Here is a 20,926-nt window from a genome sequence, read left to right on the forward strand (position 1 = left end):
TTATTCTTATATTTCTGTGGTTGTTGTTGTTTGTTTTATAGGATTTGTAACGCAACGAAGAAAACAAAGGTGCAAAAAAACACGAAGGCACACACACAAGTGTTTGCCAATTAGCAAGTTGGTTGTGGGGTTGGAGTGGTAATTAGGCTTTCCAGTCGGCTGGTGTCTGTGTACAGCTTATGGCTGAGACAGGTCCAAAGCTAAACGCCTCGCTATTTGTCCAGCAATTATGTCAGGTCCCCATGTCACAGTACAGACGTGACCAATTAGCTGTGCCAAGCTCAAGTGAAAGAGATGGATTATGGCAGAAGAGATGGGAGAGGATGAAGAAGTAGACGAGAGAACGAGTGTGGGGGTGTTAGTGGGAAGATAGTAAACGGGGGAGAGCGAGGGATTGTCTGTAAGGAGAATAAAGGGAGACAGAGTTTGGCTTTGGAAATGAGGGGGACGGAGTGGGTAAGGAAGGTTTAAGGGAGAGGATTATTTATTTTTTCTATTGCTTTGTGATCATGTTTTGCATTGATACTCGTCCTGGCCGACATGTGGCAAAGACATGCTAATGCATTTAGATATTTATGCTAATGGGGCCTCAGGGATAAGAAATTGATCTTAATTGACATCTCAATAATTCCCCTGCGCATTATATGGCATATTTTGATGAAACAGGCCTGCACAGAATCAATATTCTGCAGCTTGGAGTAATGGGACACTATGTCAATAGCTGTAGTAAAGTATACAGTGCTCTAGTTCATCTTGGTATTGGTCCATATTTGCCTCAAACTGACAGATTATACTACGTATTAAGCACTGAAGGAGTATCACCAATCTGGGCTGGTCAAAACAAATCAAAATCGATGATATGGTTCTCAATCTGTTTCAGGATACATGCAGTATCATTGTAAATAATTACATTTCCTCTACATGGGATTGTTAACTTTTATTCTGCCAAAGAGGTGCCAAGAAAAAGGAGACTGTTTGGCTGTGAAATACTGCTGGACATTTAATAAAGTGTGTCCATCGTCTAACAAGAACAGTTAAAAACAAGAAGCTGTAGAAGTTTGGAAGATCTGAGATGAAATGTATTCTGCCTACTGCAGCACAAAAATAACCCACATAATCCTCTGAAACTTCTCCGAGCGCATCTAGGGGGGAGCAATTCAAAAATATCTGCTCTATCCAGACACCGAGACCACCCATTCCAAGACTCTGTATTTAATTGGACAGGGAAAGGGAGAAGAGGGGAGCCAGGGGACAAGGCGAGGGGCAGATGAGGTAGAATCTATGATCTGAGCATCTCTCCTTTTTTGCTGAAAAACAAGACTGTTGGCTCGGTGCCTGCAGAGATGAGAGGACCTCGTATAAATTAGTGGGTTGAAAGACAATATAGGGAGCTTTAGTGTTACATGCCACTGACATGGTTCTATGGATTGCAAACTTTTTGATTTAGTTGTGACGACATGTTTTGAAAATCTTTTTTGGCTGAAAGAACATCAACTCCCATTGTGATGGTAACCTTCGAATAATAGTGCTGATGTTCGGTATTCCTCTGGTCAGATGTACAATTAAACTAGGGCTTTTCTCAGCTAAATTTGGCACACTACTTTAAAAAAGTGGTCTTTACCTTGTAGTAGGAACTTCAATAATAGTGAGCACCTTAGCGGCTGAAAGAGCATTAGAAATAGATGAACTCTGGGTAACTTTTCCCACGGATCAATATCCATTCATCATGTGCCTGTAGCTATAAAGATGAAAGACAGCATTATAAACAAACAGTGTTACTCTAAATGTCCTAAAGCCTTTTCAAGGCAAGGGGGAAAATGCAGGCTTAACCTGCCTCAAAATCAAATCAGAGACTTGTACACTGAGCAAGAATAAGACATTTGCCAAGTTTAAAATATTTATCTGAAGCAGGTGGTTATCTGAATGGAGTTTCTGGTACCACTTTATCAACAAGACATTTTACTGATAAATGCTGAAAAACAGCATTATGTCCTGGAAATTGTTATAGGAGCAAGAGACGGCCATAAATGATAAGCAATGACATGTTATGTGTTTGTCTTGGGTGATTCCTCAACTGGAGAACATGAGTGTGATTATGAGCTGGCATGGTACCTTATGGAAGAATAATTAAGTCCACATGGGTGAGTTATATTTTTAAAAACAAAAAAAACAAAAACTCAGGAGATCGGGTCACATTTCTTAAATAATTTAATTGCAAAAGGGTCTTTTAAAAATATTTCTACAAGAATGCACCATCATTTTTAGTAATTGTTTGTGTATGCCTGCACCATTAAATACATCTTAATGCTTTTCAAAGAGGAATTAACAATTGCATTTCTCAGCACTTTACTCTGTCCCCCTTTGCAGTTCACTATACATTTACTCTCGGAAACATCTCACTTCCTTGTAACAAGAGGAGCTTTCAAAAGTAAACAAAAGACAGATGTGGAGTTAGCTTGTTAGAGGACAGAAGAAAAGACAGTACTGTATATATTTATTCAAAACAGACAACTGAAGAAAAGAAAATTAGAGTTGTTAGTGTATGGTTTACGGGAAGGGTGGGTGTGTTTGATGATCTGTGAAGGATGTAAAATAGGAAAGGAAAGGTGGAAGGAATGTCGGGAAAGTTTGAATCTTATTGGCACACAAAGAGATACCACATCTGAAAAAGCCTAACCTCTGCTGATCAAAGTGTTTCTGTATAAAATAGAAACCTTTTTTTTACACGCGAACAAACATAACAGTCGATCTTAATTTCAGCAAGCATCTGTAAGAGGGGTTTCTTTCCTATCTGTGAATGTTAAGTATGAAACACTGCCATGAATGTGTGAAAGATCCACTTAATGATTAATTGTTTTCAGTTGATGTGGTGGCAGTTTAATCATTTTAAGATGCGCTACAGTGCCAGTTGAGCTCATCACTCACGGCCAGTTGAATTTGGTGAACACAACTCCAGACCACAGCCCACCATGTGCACCTCATCAATGGTTCAAGCTCCAAAGCGCAGCCATTTTTCACGAGTGGGCATGTCTGCCATCTGATTGTGTTTAGCCCCCATTTGCCCCCCTCCTCTATTTGTATGCTCATCAGTGTCTTTTTGGTGCCACAAGCGACTCTACAACAGTGGGGCTTAGCTGATTGAATAATTGAGCTCAGTGCAGAAGGGAGTGCAATTGAATATTCCTGGGAGACTTTGGGTGAAAGTGAGCTTCTGATTGCATTAATTCTGCTCTTCTCTCATTTCCAAAAGTAGACTGTCACTCGTTTCCAATCAAAATGATGTTTTAGCTTTGGGGAGAAACAAAATAAATCTGCAGAATTATATGAAGACAAATGTTGGCTCAACTAACAAGTATTTTGAGCACATTCTCATCAAAATAATAGATAACGCCGGCAATACAAGCGCTTCTGATTCTCAGCCATCAGAAAACTGCACTTCCACCGGTGAAAACAATGAAAGGGATATGAGACTTAATTCCTGTAGTTTGAGAACACAACAGTCAAATTACTACTTGATTGTGTGCTACAACTGTTACAGGTTTATACGGTACTAGAATAATTAAAAACGTTTGTATGTAGAATAAGATGAAATAATATAAAACAGGGAACATGTGTTTTTGCATAATATCCTCCATGGCTTTTGAGAGGCTGACTAAAGTAAAATGGGAAGACAATGCTTAGCCGCTAACATCATGCTATTATTAGACAGCTCACTAATATTATTCACATATTGCATTGATCAGCTCCAACCCGAACAATATGGACTCTGTCTGGAAGATCACAGCAGCGGTGCAGCCCCATCCCACAATCCACTACTATCAAACACCCCTCAGTGAGAAGTACAAATAGTACATTCTCCGTGATGCAGCTGCTATCATTTAGGATGAGGGGGTCTGCAGATTTTTTTCTGTCATGCCAGGGCTGTTGATCCTGCACTGTACTAATCACGCAGCAGCCTGAGCTGAGACAGGATGATTGCAGGCCAGACAGGAAATGAAGAGAGATAATGATAGGTCAGAACCCTGTATGTCTGCGCTCACTGGATGCTCGTATACTCACAATGCCAGATTGGCTGCTGCATTAATCGAGCTGACAGACAAAGACCAATAGGTTTCTCTTGACAGCTCTGGATTCTCTGATGAGGATCCTGTTGCAGGAAGGCAAACTTCAGGTCTACTGATGGAGCTCTGCCTCTGGGGTGATTGAAATGATTGGTTGCATCATCTCTGAACATTCTCCCTAATGATACCTTAAGAGTTGTACATACTACTCTTCAGTATAAAGAGTTTAGGAGGACCCTTTTGTTGGAGGTGATGGTACATAAGACAAATGAAAAACCTAGGTAAACATTTGAGTGGTTTGCAGGAGTATTTGAGTTTAAATTAATGTGGTTAGAAGACAATTAGTAACAGCTCAGTGGTTCACAGATGCTCTGTATATTGAGAATGAGAATGGATTGCGGAAGCATCACATCCAGGTCAGGTGGCACACACACTTGAATGCACCTACACTAACACTCACACAACAATGGATGAATAACAAAAGGGCAACATGTTGTCTAACCACGGGTGTTATAGCTCTCTCGCTCTCCTGACTTTCTCTTTTTTTACTTTTCGTTCTGTTAATTTCACTCTAAATCAAACATCACAACACTTTCATTTTGTCAAAACACCATTTTTCTTTTGTTATTTATAGTATTTTTGTTACAAAACATTTACAGGCTGTTTAGAACAACAACAAAAATACAATATCCAATTTATATGCAATTTCTTTTGTTTAATAATCAGCAATTCATTAGGCGAATCCTCTTTGAGTCTCTTTTCCTTCTGATTGTTCCAAGTCCACTGTCCCAAATTCAGTCCATCTGGGGGTTGGTGGGGGGCGGGGATTGGTAGGCGAGGTACAAATAAATACATAGGGCAGGATGTCAAGATATTAAAATAAGAATTTTGATTATTTCTAAATCCAGATGGTGTCCATCATGGTTTCTCTCAGTCTCTGCATTGTACATATATATAGATGTATATATATATATGTGTTGTGAGTTCATTTTTTGGATTCAATTAAAAAGAATGTTTAACAGTTGTCCACAGAATATAGCGTAGTTGTTTCAGATATATTTGCTCCATGTCACAGTTCAGTTCATGCGTTAATTCTCCATGGTGGCAAATAGCGGAAGCTGTATTGTACAGTATACTTGAGTGCAACTTGACACACCCACACATCCAAGCACACTTAATCACACATACACGCACATATGTGCACGCACGCACACATACAAAAACGCACACAAAAGGCCAAGTGGTCTTTCTATAGTGTTGCCACAGTCCTCGTCTCCCCTTAATCACATACAGCGTTCAGTTGGGGTACTTAGGTTTGACCGGCCATTTTGAAATCACAAATCTCCCACAAATGTGTAAGAAAGCCAAAAAAAAAGAAGAAAAAAAGTTTGTGGACGAATAAAAATAAAACACTTGTATGTGTAAAAGAACAGATGATGAGCAGGTGATCCCAAGCTGTGGAGCTATCCTGAGTCACTTCAGGTCAGGGTGAAGAGTTCATCTTGTGACCTATGGAGGATTCAGCAAAAGTGTCCAAAAATGTGGCTGGCCTCCTTTGACCTTTTCAACCTCTGTCATCCTCTTGACCTTTGACCTCAGCCCATCATATATTTTCTTCCACCACCTCACCCTTATCCAGCAAGTGTATAATACACCTTCAATATGAAGATGGAGAATGACACGCGTGCACAGTAAAACCACTGCTATCAGGGAAAGAATGGTCCTGTATGTCCTGTGGGTCCAAAACATCTCGGTTTTTGTTTTCCTTCTTTTGGGAGTGTTCACTTTTTTTACACCAGGGTGTTCATTCTGTACTGGTTATAAAGTTCATCTTCAAGCTGGGTTGAGAGGTCATGGGGAGTGTGATATTTCAGTTACAGGGCTAAGGCCAACCTCACTAAAACACACATGCATGCAAACATCAACCCACACTGGAGCTAGTGAGGCACGCATGGGGTATAAGGGGGTTTACTCTTCTTCCTCTTTCAAAAACACACAAATTCTCATTGGATGGAAAAGCAACAATGACGAATAACACAAAATCAGGAACAGGAAGTGGTAGTGAAATAAAGAAAAAAATTGTCAGAGGCACTGCAAGCCAGTTTTATAGCGTCTAATTGGCAGAGATGGGTCAGGCAGCTAGGGTTTTCCAATGGCTCTCTCTGGCACAGTTCCTCCCCCTTTTTCCTGTCTGGCTGTCCTTCGACTGCATGGGTTTATGTGTCCTGTCGCTCACACCTGGACAGGAAGTGTTTGGTTCATCTGTAGTCTCATGTCCTGAATGCTACCGAGAATCTTCTTCTGATGGCCGGCCAGCGTTACTCCTATCCGAAGCAAGTCCCTGTTGAGAGAGAAAAAAATAAGAACAGGTGGCTCAGTCATAAAAAAGACTTAGAGTAAACATCGCATGAAGGAAGTTGAAGTGCAAATTTTACTTCTCACCCACAAGTAAACAAACACTCTACAATGTGGAAACAGAGACCACAGCATCGTGGCAATAACCCATTAAATGGCTACCAGAGGTTATGTCAACAAAATGGGAACACTCACCCAGCTATAGTTAATGCTTGTCTTAATCCAACATGCTTCTGTTTCCCAGCAGATGGGCAAGAGTATGGGAGTCAAAGGGCCATAATGTTATAGTTAATGATTAAAGAGCAAACTTAGCTACTGTTCGGCAGATGGCAGACTTCACAGAGTCCACACCAACCTGCCACTTAGCTACAGAAACAGGGAAGCGGTTTATTTTTTTGTAAGATACAAGACAGATTACTCTGTAAGGAGACTGTCATTCATACTTAGAGTGGTTCTTTGTTCCAGTAAATCAGCTTTAACTTTGTCACTGTTGCACAGTAGTCCTCACAGCTTAAAAATATCCAAGAAAAACTACAGCAAATAAGAATGGAAGATTGTAAATATTTTTTGTAGCTGAACGCTCACATCAGCTAGAGGGCCTTAACCTGTGGTTGACGGTGTAGTGGGAAAATATAAAGACATTGACATACAGTTGACATTACTTCACCCTTAAAAAAAGCCTGGGAGAGTGCACCTGCTTTGGCTGTCATTAGTCAGACAGCATAATCTAATCAGCACGGCCATGTTGGTTTAACGCTCCACAATTATATCACAAGAACCTCTCTTTTCCGCTCTCTTGTTTGATTTCCCTAGTCGATAGCTAAGGAGAGAGCGGACAGCGTCTGGGGCAGAGATTAGCTCACTGCTGGGGTTCTGCGTCCTCTCCGTTTAGTCACACACACACACACACACACACACCCACACACACACCCACACACACACACACACACACACACACACACACACACACACACACACACACACACACACACACACACACACACACACACACACACACACACACTCCTGATAATCTAATATTATACCCAGACACCAAAGACTCTGCTTGTCTCAATGACTTTGCGGCCCCATCCATTTTAGTACATAAGTGTGCACCTAAACTCACACCCATGCACATGTACTTGTGCACACACACACAGATCCACACTTCACATCCATTCTCTGCAAAGCCAAATAAGGGTGCATCACTGCAATTTCACACCAATAAATGGTGTTTTTTTGTTTTTTTTAAAATATATTTCGCCACCCCCATCAGTGCAGCAACGGAGGATGAAATGATAATAAATGGGCACCATTAGAGGAATTACTGGCCATTAAAGGAAACGAAGAGCCACAGTACGCCACACCTGTCAGCCTAGCCAAATTGAAACAAATTACCCCCACCTCCATTGCTTATTATGCAACTAATGAGGGTAATTTATTTATCATTATAATCCTGATTCATTTATTTGATCATCAGCGGCTTCCAATTTCCATGACTTACATTACATAATTTCCTGTTTGTAAACACGAGAATCGTCAAGGTCAACTGGACATTGTAGTTAAGGAAGCAGGGACGAGTGTTTTCTAAGAAAATGTACTGCACTGTTAAATAGTGTATTTGTTGATTGTGTATCTGGTTTCCTGGCTTTCAAAGCAGGTGATTGTTATTAGTTCCATCCTGATTACAGAATACTCTACGGCGAACTATCATGATTGGTCAATTACTAAATCACAGCAAAAGCATGGATAATCTTCTGTTTTTCCATTTTGTCTATCCCTAATTTGGTATCCAGGATATTTTACATTTTCTTTTGGAGCTGTTTAACAACCGTGTTTTTTACATTTTGTGGACATAACTGCTGAAACTAATAACAATGCAAGGCATGGTAGATATATTTCTGCTACATTTACCAGAATAAGTTACGCTTTATGTTTTTATTCTTTATATCTGTTTATCATGTTGTTTTAAAGCCTAATCAGAGCCCCCTTCTGCATCTTGTTTGATTTATCCTTAAGACTATATTTATTCTCTCAAGGTCATTCTCTATGACTAATTTGACTCAAAACTCAGCCTCAGTCAAGCACTTTAGGCCTAGCGGAATCTACTCTCTCCACTCACTCTGCCGTCATCTGGGCCACCAGGTCAAAAGAAGCAAATCCGGCGTTGACGAAGTTGTCACGGTAGCGGTTCATCTTGATGGCGTCCAGCCAGTCCCCCACAGTGGTGAAAGTGGTATAGTCTGGCACACAGCGGTCAAGCAAGGGCTGGGATACCCTACTTAGGAAGGGAGGGGGGGAGGAGGGAGAAAGAGAAACAGAGAGAGAGGGTTAAGGTCGTCACTCTACTGCCAATACCGGCCAACCTCACCCCGCCGAGCGCCACCTCTCCATTTCTCCACCTCTCCTCCTCTTTTCTCTCCTCTCCTCTCCTTCACATGTCAGGAGTTGTGTGCATGGGGGTGGGTAGGGGGGTCACTTTTATGACTGTGGAGAAACTGGCTGGAGGCTTGGGTGGCGTATGCTGGTGAGGCAAGGTGGTGCGTGTTCATAGAGCAGATTTCAAATTCAATGATGACTGAACAAGGAACTGAAATGTACAACGAACCAGATCAAATGTATCTTTAGAAACTATAATAATATGCTTTGATTACAGGTTGCATATGCCCAAGTGAGTATTTTTGCATTTACGTGGCAGCATCAGTGATGTAAGAATGTGGAATGTGTCATTCCCATTGGAAACCCTTGACATAAATGGATAGCTCTCTTCCTGTTTGTTGATTCCTGTTCTCCTTGTTTCAACTGTCTCAAACAACACACACAAATGTGGTTTGAATTTGATGTGGGAATATTTGTTTTCTCCTGGTCAACTTAAAACAGATGTAATGTCCCCTTATGAACATGTGCATAACAAACAGGTTATATGCTTTATGCTTTGTAGTTCATTGTCTCAGGGTGTGTTTGAATATATATGCAGAACGTCATCTAAGGTCTTCCAGACAAATAGGATCCATGCCACACAAATGACAAAAATACTTCATGACGAAGGAGAAATATATCTGAGGAATGTAAACACAGATGTTGAATGGCATGACCCATGTACCTGGAGACACTCTCAATACTGGTTATTGTAGAATGCGTTTGACTCTGCGTCTATCTGTATATCGAAGTCTATAGCCGTTCAATCTTTTGAATTTTTTTATGGATTCATCAAAATAGTTTTTGATTGTGTTTTGCATGTTCGTGAACACCTGTTGATAGACCAAAAGAGCCTTTAGAAGAAAAAACCAAACCCCCTAGCTGATCAATGCTGTAGATAGAGAGGCCACCTTGGGAGTTTTAATAAAACTGCGCTACAACTTGGAGAGAAGTGGAGCGAATGAACAAGAGAAGAGGTCGAGGTGGAGGGGGAAACAGGGAGGTGCGGGGAGCTGAAGGAGGAGAAACAGATGAAGAGAAGGCAAAGAGAAAGAGCACCACTGTCTCCCCTCCTCTCTGCTCTGTTGATCCCTGTCATCCTTTTTGATGGCATTAGATTCATTAACAATTAAAAGAGGAATGGAGAGTGAAAGAGGGAGAAAAGAAAAAAGGCATGGAGGGGGAGTTAATAACAGTGATACAGAGGCTCCATTGAGTGGTGTAGATGGAGTGATTTTTAATAAGGCCTTTGCTGCAGAGCCCAAGGCCTCGGGCCATCGTTAAGGCAAGGCTCTGGCTTCTCTTAATGGAGTATTGTTGGTCCTCAGTCTCTAAAGCTGGCTTCAAAAGGATCCAAACCATAGCTGGCCACATGTGAGCCACAAGCAGAAGCACAGCAGGAACACTTTGTAATAGTGTATGCTAGTTAGTGAGACAGTAAAAACCCAAACGCAAGGTCAATGGTTGGGACTGTCAAGGTTCCTCCAAAGGGTTCGCTTTTTTAGACTGTTTTGTATCTTTAGGAAGTTTAGAGATGTCTGCATTTACGACAAATAAACAGGAAGGACTCATGAAACTGGTGCTGGAAGCCTTACATCACAAAATCCCAGTGGCTTATTCCACACCTGCCATATTCAGTCATGTCAAATACATATTACACAACAAAACAGATGACTTTTATCCCAGACAGTGTTAGTTAACCTCCAGCCACCCTTCAATGGCGACCAGGACGGCGTTATCACCTCTCACTCCTCCCTTGTTAGGTTTGTCGGCAGGAGGCCACCTCTCCACTGGCCCGTTTAAAATCTCGTTAGTGGCTAATTAAAAGAGGCTCCCATCTCTTTTTTACATCTCCTTAATCGAGCTAATTAACCGCAAGCTTAATCTTCTAAGAACGTCGCTCCAGTGGGCAACCGAGACCCTGGTTTCCCCCATGAGTCTAAACCAGGATTGTCTGCGGCCCTCCCTCAAGACAGAAAGACCCTGATGCAGGGACAGAAAGGTAGGTCATCCCCCTTCTTATCGCTTCGACTCCGCCACCTTCTATCTTTCAAATTCTTTCCAAGAACAGGTTGCAGAGGAAGGTAGTGCAGCTAAATGTGGATGTGACATCATTCATTTAGTTCCCAGTTGGTAGAGGAGTCGCTCTAAGGGCTGCATTGAGCCATGGTAATTTGGATTTGCATAAGGGCCCTGGCTGCATTTGTGAGAACTACAGATTTGTTTGCAAAGAAATCTTCCCTTTATAGAAGTTAAGAGATTGTAAAAGCTGAGTCAGACAGACTCGCCGACACAGTATCAGCTTGGTAAAGTAATATTTGCACAGCGGAAATCCTTTTAGTGGTTTCTCTGGCTCAGGTGCAGATAAAATAGCTTGGCCTGGACTCTCACGGCTTAAAAGTCAAGTGACTTAATTAAATAAACGAATGACCTATTACGCAGTCCAGCAGGTCTGTTTAACATATGACATAAGAAAACCATAGAAGATTTTTAGAAAAGCAATCAGAACTAATATCCATTATGCAATGATCATAATGAGACATTATTGCCCATTATGAACATCACCAATCCAACCTAATACAACTCAAAATGAACCTCCAGAGAAAAGATCTTCACGGTTAAGTCTATTTCAATAATCACCAGCTTCATGGAGCTACACAACATACGACCTTTGACTTAAAGCTTTAATTTACTTGGCTTACATACTGATTTTGAACTTTAAGTGACCAACTTGATTTTTAAGGACCTTACCCAGTGGATTGTGCGCTGTTGGTGACCACTTTGAGGCTGGCAGCATTGCGGATAAGTTTATCCAGCGTGGCTACAATCTGGGTGAATTTGGGTCGCAGGTTCCTCTCTTTCACCCAGCAGTCCAACATGAGCTGGTGCAGTGCTGTGGGGCAGTCCATGGGTGGGGGCAGTCGATAGTCCTGCTCCACGGCATTTATCACCTGAGAAAGAACGACAAATACCACAATCAGTTCTAATCTCCAAGTGTGGTGGAGAGAGAGGATGGAACACAAGAAGAGAGATGAGTCGATAAATATAGCAAGTAAGGGTGGACAGAAGAGGATAAATGAGGGAAATAATGGGAGAGTCAGAGATAAACAGGAACAATCCTTAAAGCCCCTGTCACACTGTCCCGAAATTGACACACGAATATGTGAATATATATGTATGTATTGTGAATTTCGCACGAAGATGGCCCCGAACCACACACAAAGGCAACATTTACATTACATTTAAGACATACAACTGCAACGAAAGTAACACAAACAATTATGTTAAAGTATTATGATACTGTACTGATATTTTCCGACTTTGTTCTTTACTTTCTCCGTCTTTATATGTAGAAGATATTAAGTTTTCTCTGTCATGTTGTTTCCATAGCAACAACAACTTCCTCGCCTTCAAAATAATATATTATATCCTTTTTAGTTTCACAGAACACAAATTGGGTTATTTACATAATATGTTTACATGATTTTGTTGTGCAATAAAACAACCAGATGGACACACGATAAAGGAAATGTTCAAATTCGGCTCTGATCGTAGCAACATCGGGCCATTCGGGCCAAATCTTTGGCATGCCAAAGATTTTGCCACCGCTCCCGAAGTTGCTGCCAGAGCCTGAGAAACTCCACCGGCGGTCATACAATGGCTTAAGATGCCCTCACGAATGCCTTATGAAGGGCAAAATGGACACACGAAGGCAACACGAAAATGAACCTTCACGGTCCTTCGGCAATGCTTTGTGATGCCAAAGATGTTGCCACCGCTCACAAAGTTGCTGCCGGAGCCTGAGAAACTCCAACGGCGGTCATACGATGGCTTAAGATGCCCTCACGAATGGCCCGATGTTGTTACGATCAGAGCCGAATTTGAACATTTCCTTAATCGTGTGTCCATCGGGTGTCAATTTTGGGACAGTGTGACAGGGGCTTAAGGAAATGCATAGATATAAGGGCCAGAGAAAAATCAGCTTGCATGATAGTTGTGGGTGGGAGTAAGGACAGTAATGGCAGAAGTGGTTAGAAAATATCTACACTTATCTTTTATTGAAAAATGCTACTGTTTAATGAAGAATATTTAATTAGGGTGGCTTTTTCTCATAAAATATTAATATATATTTATATATATATATACATATATACACATATATAGTTCACATTAAGTATGCATATTTCACATTATGGAAAATATGAGCTTACATCTTGATTGCTCATGTCCCAGTAGGGCCGCTCGCCATATGACATCACTTCCCACATGACAATGCCATAGCTCCACACATCACTGGCGGAGGTGAACTTCCTGTAAGCAATCGCCTCGGGAGCCGTCCAGCGAATGGGGATTTTTCCTCCCTGTGGATATGCGAATGAGTATGTGAGCATGAAATACTGGAGGGATGGAACACAAACACAGAATCACACACATACAAGAGGGAGAGAGAGGGTGAGAAAAACACAGTCTAAGGGAAATGTTGATGCACAACACATGGGTGCATGCTGTAGAACCCAAACATCATGTACACACAAGGTTAGTAAGACAGTTACAGGAAATGATATGTACAAACACATGAAGCTAGAATATTTAATGTGCTACAAGCTGATGTATTAAACATTGATATATCACCATCATAGAACCCTTTCATATAACTACCAGACAAACTCAAATTGGTGGGCTGATTGGTACTTCACGCAAGCACTGTCTCTCAAAGTAAGATACACACTTCCAATTAACACTGTTGCTGTCTGTCACCAAGATGTTTTAACATATCTGGATTGCTTTAGTCAAGTTGAACTTGAGAATTATACACCTTATTCTGTTTTTAAGTCAGGAGACCTAAAACTCACAAAGCCAACTTTGTTATACAGGTCAACGGAGTTTGCCTTTCTTTATTCCAGGGCTCATAATATAATGATATAATATGACTATTATACTCAATCTCAAAGGACCCAATCCTATGTGCCCTAGCCTGCTTTTCCAATTGTGTATGTTATGCGACAATAGGAGCAAATCAGTCTTATATATCATTATAGTCATTTATCGGCTCAGGATTTGTATAGGAAATCTGATATAGCTTCAGTGTAAAGCATTGTAGAAAATCCCCAATGTGTACATCATTCTGTCTTTTGGAGGTGCTTTTGTTATTCCACAATGGAAGAAAATGGGTGATAAGCATTCATTTAGCTGCAATATGTATTTTTTGACCTGATCCTGCCAGCGGAAGTGAAAAATCTTCTTTCAACCCACAATGGTATTAAACTAAATTAAATGTAATTAAATTAAATCTATTTGTCTGAATTTACTCATACTTGATTATTCTGTAAGTTAGTGAAAGGGGCCATCAATTAACATAATGGTGATGTATTGATGTTAAACCTTACATGTAGCACCTTTAAACATGTATTTACATGAAAATAGACATTAACATGAAAACAGATTGACAAACACAGACACACTCATACTCTGACTCACCAGGGAGCTGGTGTAGGTGGGGTCTGTAGCGTCATCCTCAAGGAAACGAGATAGGCCGAAGTCAGACACTTTACAGACCAGATTACTGTTGACCAAGATGTTACGGGCAGCCAGGTCTCTGTGCACGTAGTTCATATCCGACAGGTACTTCATGCCTGCTGCGATACCACGCAACATGCCAACCAGCTGGATCACTGTGAACTGGCCGTCATTGAGCTGGCAAAGGAACAGAGAAAGCGATAAGGATGGATTGGATTGAAGATCAAGGTTGCATATTCAAAGTAATATATGTCTCCTTTTTAGCTTTTTTTTTTTACCTTTCTTTCTTTTTTAAGTATCTCTTACAGTACTTTTTTTTTAGCATGTTTCCTATTACTTGCATCTTTCCTCACCTAATACATCACACTGTAACGTCTTCCTCTTTTCTACCTATCTATTGTCTGTTCCCTTCTTTCCCCTTTTGCTGGCAGACAATGTATGATTTGACTTTAAGGCAGTGATTCATTGGAGACTGAGCTTTTTGTAAATGTCACCAATTGCCTGAATGCAGAATTTGTCAGATAACCATTGAGCGCTCTGCAGCAGAGCTTAAGAAGACCTTTTATGGCTCCGTAGAAAGTGAGATAATTAAAAGCAAGATCAATCAGATTTGAATGGGCTTAGTTGCCGGATAGCGTTGCATTATTGATAAAAAATCATGGATACATGCTTTTATTAGAGCTATTCCTATGGGTATTGTGTTTGTGGATGCTGTTTTTTCTTACCCTTAGGAAAGAGTCCAGTGCTCCATTCTCCATGAACTCCGTCACAATCATCACGGGCCGACTCTTGGTGACCACACCTTCCAGGCGGATGATGTTGGGGTGGTCAAACTGCCCCATGATGGAAGCTTCAGACAGGAAGTCCCGCCTCTGACGATCAGTGTAGCCCACTTTGAGAGTCTTGATGGCTACGATGATCTCTCGACGCCCAGGCAGCTTGAGGCGACCACGACACACTTCTCCAAACTCTCCTGCGAGATCCCACGTGAGCCAGTCATTGAAAAACAACAAAAGAGGAATAGGAGAGAGAGAAAGAGGGAGGGGAGAGAGGTATGAGGGAAGAGTGGAGGAGAGTGGGGGAAAAGAGGGGAGAGGGGACAGTTAACTGGTTAGAACCAAGGAATCAGGGAAGGGTAGCAGGAGGGGGTGGGACATGGGGGACTGCAAGAGAAGCCAGGACTCTCGGCCAGTGTCAAGGGGTGGTGGGGATGGCAGTGCAAACATGACTTTGTGCTGTTAAGCTAAGGATTAGAATAAACAGCATGGCGAATGTAAGGTATGAGGATGAAAGTAGAGTTGAAAAAATGTATGTTCAAATTAAATTAAAATAAAAAATGGTTAAAGAAGGGTGACAGGGTGTGAGGAACTGAAAGAGACAGAAGAGGGAGGGCAAGGATAGGGGGAGGGGGGTGCTAAGCTTCGGGGTGGTTGGAGAAGCGGGAGCAGGAGGAAGAGATAGGAGGAGAAAGAAGCTTTGTGGTTCTCAGGGCAGAGGAAGCTTTACGTTTAGAGTCTACACCAAGCGTGTGCAAGAAAGCAAGATAAATTAGGCGATGAGCGATGTGTGTGAACAACAGTGAGGGGAAGTCAGAGGAGAGAGGGCAGGGGATGGAGGATTGGATGGATTGAGGAAGGGGGAGAGGAGAGGAGGGGGACAGGGAAGACAGGGGTTGAGGGGTTTGTCACTTAAAGGCGAATGCTTGGAAGCGACGGGTTCAAGTAGTAGCCCCAGGAGTAGAAGAGCTGTCGTAGCAGTAGTAGCAGTAGTAATGGTAGTAGCAGAAGCAGTAGTAGGGATTCCCATCTCTGCCATCACAACGTCCTCCATTTTGGCTCAGATACAATGCTAAGAAAACTCAACCTCAATTGGCACATTCCTGCAGCTTTTGAGCAGAGATATTACTATCCAAAATATTTAATACATTTAATATTGTACTATCTACAACATCACAAGGGAGGGTTGCTAAAAGGAGGGGACCCAACCACATATTGCCAGCAAAAGGGTTTAAGGATTGTGATCCAATCGAAGCACTCTTTAATAAAGAGGTTCTTAAGACACTTAAAGGTGGGTAGGGGTCAGAGATGACCAATCCTGGACAAGAAACATTTGAATATATAATACCCCATGCAGACCAGATCGATATATCATGGGGAATGCACAAGATAAATATTAGCCATGCTCCTTGTTGACAAGAATTGCTTTCAACAACCAGCACATTCCCCATAATACTACACATAAAACAATTTAATGGAAGATAGCCATAACCCATTTAAAAAGCCTGTAGGGTCTGATCATCCACATTGTCTTTCACTAACAACTGTATGTCAATAACCAAGTTTGTTTTTGTAAACATTTTTGATTACACCCCACAGAACTGAAATACAGTCGACTGCTGGTGTCTATGTGCAAATACTAAGAGTTAAATCCTAAAGTGTCTGTATATAAATCTACATACATGCTTGGACAGGTTTAACATCTCTACTAGCTACATAAAGTCTGTCTGTACTTGAATTCTATTGGGCTAAATCTGCAACATTGTTTAGCTTTTCACATATTTAAATTACATTCATTTCCTGACATAGAATCTCTCTCTTTCCAGGATTGGGCTCTGTTTTAAAAACACGAGTAAAATTATAATCCACCAAACAAACGGTTTTACAGCTACTCTAGCTGCACATGGCATGATTAACAACATAGGATGCTAGGTGATTGACGCTAAATTAAAAAGTTCATACTCTAGCTAGTACTACTTTAAACACAGAGTGCTGGAGACATCTGTAATACTGAAAAGGGGGTTCCTAACAAGTGGCGAGAGTGGGAGGGGGAGGGAGCAAGGAGAGGGCTAGCGATGAATTGAGTGAAAGTACCGCTTGGTGTGAAGTCCTCTAACGGTATGGCCTGGAGGTGACTAGCAGCCTTCCCCCTGTAGCTCAGGAGCTTTGGTGGGTTACCTGCGCCGATGACCTCCTCGATCTTCACGCAGGAGACGTCGATCTCCTTCGCAAACTCGCGCACAGCCTCGTTGGGGTCCTCATAGGTGAAGGGGTCAATGTAGACTTTCATTCCCGGCGTTACTATAGGGGATTCAGTGGCAAGAACAGGAAAGTGAATCTATGATGTCAAAGGAAACTTTAAAATGTGATGTAAAGTTCAGAAAACCTATTGTTTCCAACACTTTATTAATGTACTACATGATCAAGCTAATTAGGGTTATGTTGGCTATGGTAAAGGATACTGAGTCGTTGCCAAGTAGAAGATGGGGCATTTATATAGGAAAAATGCTGTTGGTACTGTATGTGAATAATGCAAAGAGGAGGGGGCATTTCAGCGAAGAAACTTACTGTACTGCTGCAGTTTCTCTGTGTACTCCGACTCTGAACCATTTCTCTGCTTTCTGTTGAGAAAGATGAAAAAGCAAACTGAGTCACATTGGCTCCACACAGCAGGGAGCAGATGCCAGCAAGGAACAAAGGAGTGAGGGAAAAACAGATCCCTAATAATGTCTGGAGAGATGCAGCCACAGTACATCACAATGTGGCTTTGGTAAATGTTTTGTCTTTTTGCATTGGAAGCAAGGGATGCACGGTATTGGATCAATGCCTGGTGGTAAAATGATTCATACTTGGGGACTGTAACACGAATCTAAACAAAAAGATCTTATATCATTGTCTGATGCAGCAAGTACAAGCCATTCGCTCTCGGTACCCCCAAAATGAGCAGCCGAGACAAAAGCAGACTCAAACAGCAAGCTCAGCTGTCTCGCCTTTCTCGCCCTACAGACATCACACTGTACTTTAAATTCAATCTGCCTCTTTTCTCCTCATTGACTCTCTCTCTCTCTCTCTCTCTCTCTCTCTCTCTCTATCTCTCTCTCGCCGTCTTGCTTGTTTTTTCATCATTTCCAAATGTACCTCTCTTTTTCTCTTTTAGCTATGTCTCTCAGTTTGTGTATCCTCATCATCCTGCACATGTCCCTTATGCACAGTGAGAGGGGAGGGCACAAAGATGATGACAGAGCGAGGGGGCTGGTTTGTTGAAATGACATGTTAATGTGGTTCCTTTGTTGTCTAACCAGTAACCAGGGCAATAATACCCGATGGTGATTTGCATCTTATTTCAAATTTTAATTTGGTTCCGGAATATGCCGAAGCTCTGTGTTTTGTATTATTGCTATTTTTTTCCTCCTTCATCTTCTGTTGCAGTCGGAGCAGTGGCTAAGCCAATACCCTGGGAGAGACACAATGTATTGGTGTGAAAATAGAAGAGAGTGAAGAAGCAAGAGGGAGAGAGAGGTGGGGGAGCAAGGGAGATTATTATTCAGTCTAGCGTGACCGATGCCCACGCTTGTCAGGCACTGCCTGAACTGGCTTGTGGAGGGAACGCTGTGGGCGCTAGTCAGCAGTGGGTGCCAACCTTTCACACATATATATACATTCATGTACAGCATTTGCTGCTTGACAAATGAGCGGTATAAGGATAAACGAGTGTGGTTAGACCCAGCTGATGCAATGTCGGACTTGTTGTAAGGTGTGAGCAACAGCTTGCGTCTTCCCAGTCAACTGGGCCCAGCAGACAAGGGTGCTTTGTGGTCAGGCATACACACAGATGATTCTGAGTGCCTGGCCATGACGACAGGCCTATCAGTCCCAACAGCTGCTGCACCATGCTGTGTTCAGTGAGGAAAGTAGCCTTTTGGCCAGAGCTGTTTACTATTCACAGATTCAGAAGGCTAATCTATGTGGTCTCACAGGTGGCCCCGCAATCCGCTGAGACTTTTCTGGGGTGGTTTGGAGGACATGCAAACAAAGTTGACATTTGAAGCCATCTCAATTTTTTTCCACTTGAAGGGAAACTATTATCCCCAAATGTTTCTGTAAGTCCTCGCTGTTTGAACATATTTTGAATCAGCGCAGACGTGCTTTGCCACACTCTGACTTTTTAAAGACTGTTAGATAAGTTTTATTCTGACCTGAGGCAAACAATAGCGATGACCACAACTGCAATGATGAAGACCAAGGTGGCGGTGGCGGATCCCACGATGAGTGGCAGCTGCTCCTGCCATGACTTTGGAGGGTCAGCTTTAAGGGTAAAAGTGAAAAAGTGGTTAATTTGACATATTGTCAGGAGAGATACACTACTATATTTGCAATCATTTGTGTGCTCTATGATAAGTGAATGCCTCTCACATTAGAGTTATATGCTATAACTATAGTGGGTTTTTTCAGGCAGAATGGAGAGCAACCTGGGACTAATACATGTGACATAGAAATACTATAAAATAAACTATTCAGCTCTTTTTCTATCTCAGCTTAATGCTGAGTATGATGTAGAGCAAGAGTGAGGCTGATACCTTGACTGTTTGCTAGGAAATGGATTTTCACAATTATTAAGCCAATTTCTCTCTTAGGATTTCAGTCTATTTGCATGAAAACCAGGCATAGTAGCTTTCACCGCCATATGCTCTGAGCCTCCATTATTTTCAAAAGATTATTCAAGTCACTATTATAGAGGTAATGCTGCTAAGCCAAAAATATTCTAATATATTCTTGGGTAATGAAATAGGTAAAGGAGTAACATACTTTGCAGGTTGGTGCTGAAGTCGGCTGGGCTGCTGTAACGACCGTAACCGGCCACTGTTCGGGCACGGACCTGTACCACATAAGGCGTACCGGCCTTGAGACCTTCAATACGGGCGTTGCTTCTTTGGGCAGTCATGGTATGGGCAATGGCCTCACCTTGATCCTGCAGAGGCAAAGACAAACAGTGATGAGTTCAACACCGAAAAAGCAGCCATATGTGTCCAAATCATCATCACCCCGTCCCTTACACATACATCTAACCCTGCAGGCTAGAGGAAAACCAAATAGAGAAAAGAGTAAGATAAGAGGAGAGAGACATATTTTGGCGGGCGTGTTAATCCACTGTGAGGGGGACATGACAAAAAACAGAGCAGATATACACTGAGTGCCTTTGACCTCTCCCAGAGGCAGATCCAGTCACAAATCTCTGGAAAGCCCCTGGAAAATACAGAAACGTTCTAATTCATGGATGAGAGAGAAAGGAGGATAAAAAAGGGCAGAGCATATTAGAAATAGGGGAAAGAAGTTAGGGGATGGAAAGAGAGCAACTTGGAGGATGATCACACAAGCTAAGATTGTGAACGGTTACTTGCCTCATTGCAACCATGTGTTTATCAGCAAAAGCATTGTTCCCATATTTACAATAACAGAAATGAAATTGAAACCATGCAATTCAATGCAATTGGATTGAATTAGAGACATTGACTTACATAGCTTCTTACCTTCTCATGGTACTTAATCTCATAATCCAGAATGATTCCGTTGGGTTTCTCTGGAGGCAGCCAGGACAGGCTCATGGTGCTCGCTGTGGCCGCCATCAGGTGAACTGTAGGCACTGCAGACGGAGCTACATAGGGTGAAACAAATAATGGGAAATTAGCTACATTTGTCATTTTATACGTTATGTATTCTCAAGTTCTATGCCCTTTGTATGTCCAAAGAAGCCTAAATACAAAGTCTTAGACTGTGGGCTTTGTGAAAAGCTTTGGCCAA

The 20,926-nt window shown here is 41.9% G+C and overlaps 1 protein-coding gene across 21 annotated transcripts in view; it reads right to left on the minus strand.

Annotated features, from left to right (window-relative positions):
- Positions 1 to 2,190: 2,190 nt before the first annotated feature.
- ephb3b (eph receptor B3b) overlaps positions 2,191 to 20,926 on the minus strand; it is a 63,166-nt gene continuing 44,430 nt past the window's right edge. Inside the window, exons 6-16 of one of the 21 annotated variants that reach the window (XM_079674937.1) lie at positions 20,656 to 20,780; positions 19,934 to 20,096; positions 19,324 to 19,432; positions 17,696 to 17,748; positions 17,306 to 17,428; positions 15,077 to 15,324; positions 14,313 to 14,528; positions 13,046 to 13,195; positions 11,586 to 11,785; positions 8,539 to 8,694; positions 2,191 to 6,402 (exon numbers count right to left, since the gene is read on the minus strand). In XM_079674937.1, the coding sequence (XP_079531063.1) occupies positions 6,294 to 6,402; positions 8,539 to 8,694; positions 11,586 to 11,785; positions 13,046 to 13,195; positions 14,313 to 14,528; positions 15,077 to 15,324; positions 17,306 to 17,428; positions 17,696 to 17,748; positions 19,324 to 19,432; positions 19,934 to 20,096; positions 20,656 to 20,780 (1,652 nt within the window). In that variant the 3' untranslated portion in view covers positions 2,191 to 6,293. Of the gene's footprint in view, positions 6,403 to 8,538; positions 8,698 to 11,585; positions 11,786 to 13,045; positions 13,232 to 14,312; positions 14,529 to 15,076; positions 15,325 to 17,221; positions 17,441 to 17,695; positions 17,749 to 19,323; positions 19,433 to 19,933; positions 20,097 to 20,643; positions 20,781 to 20,926 lie in introns of all 21 variants that reach the window. The other 20 variants (XM_079674936.1, XM_079674929.1, XM_079674944.1 and 17 more) reach the window with 20 other exon arrangements.

This window comes from Notothenia rossii (genome assembly GCF_949606895.1).
Source record: "Notothenia rossii genome assembly, chromosome: 1".
NCBI lineage: Eukaryota > Metazoa > Chordata > Actinopteri > Perciformes > Nototheniidae > Notothenia > Notothenia rossii.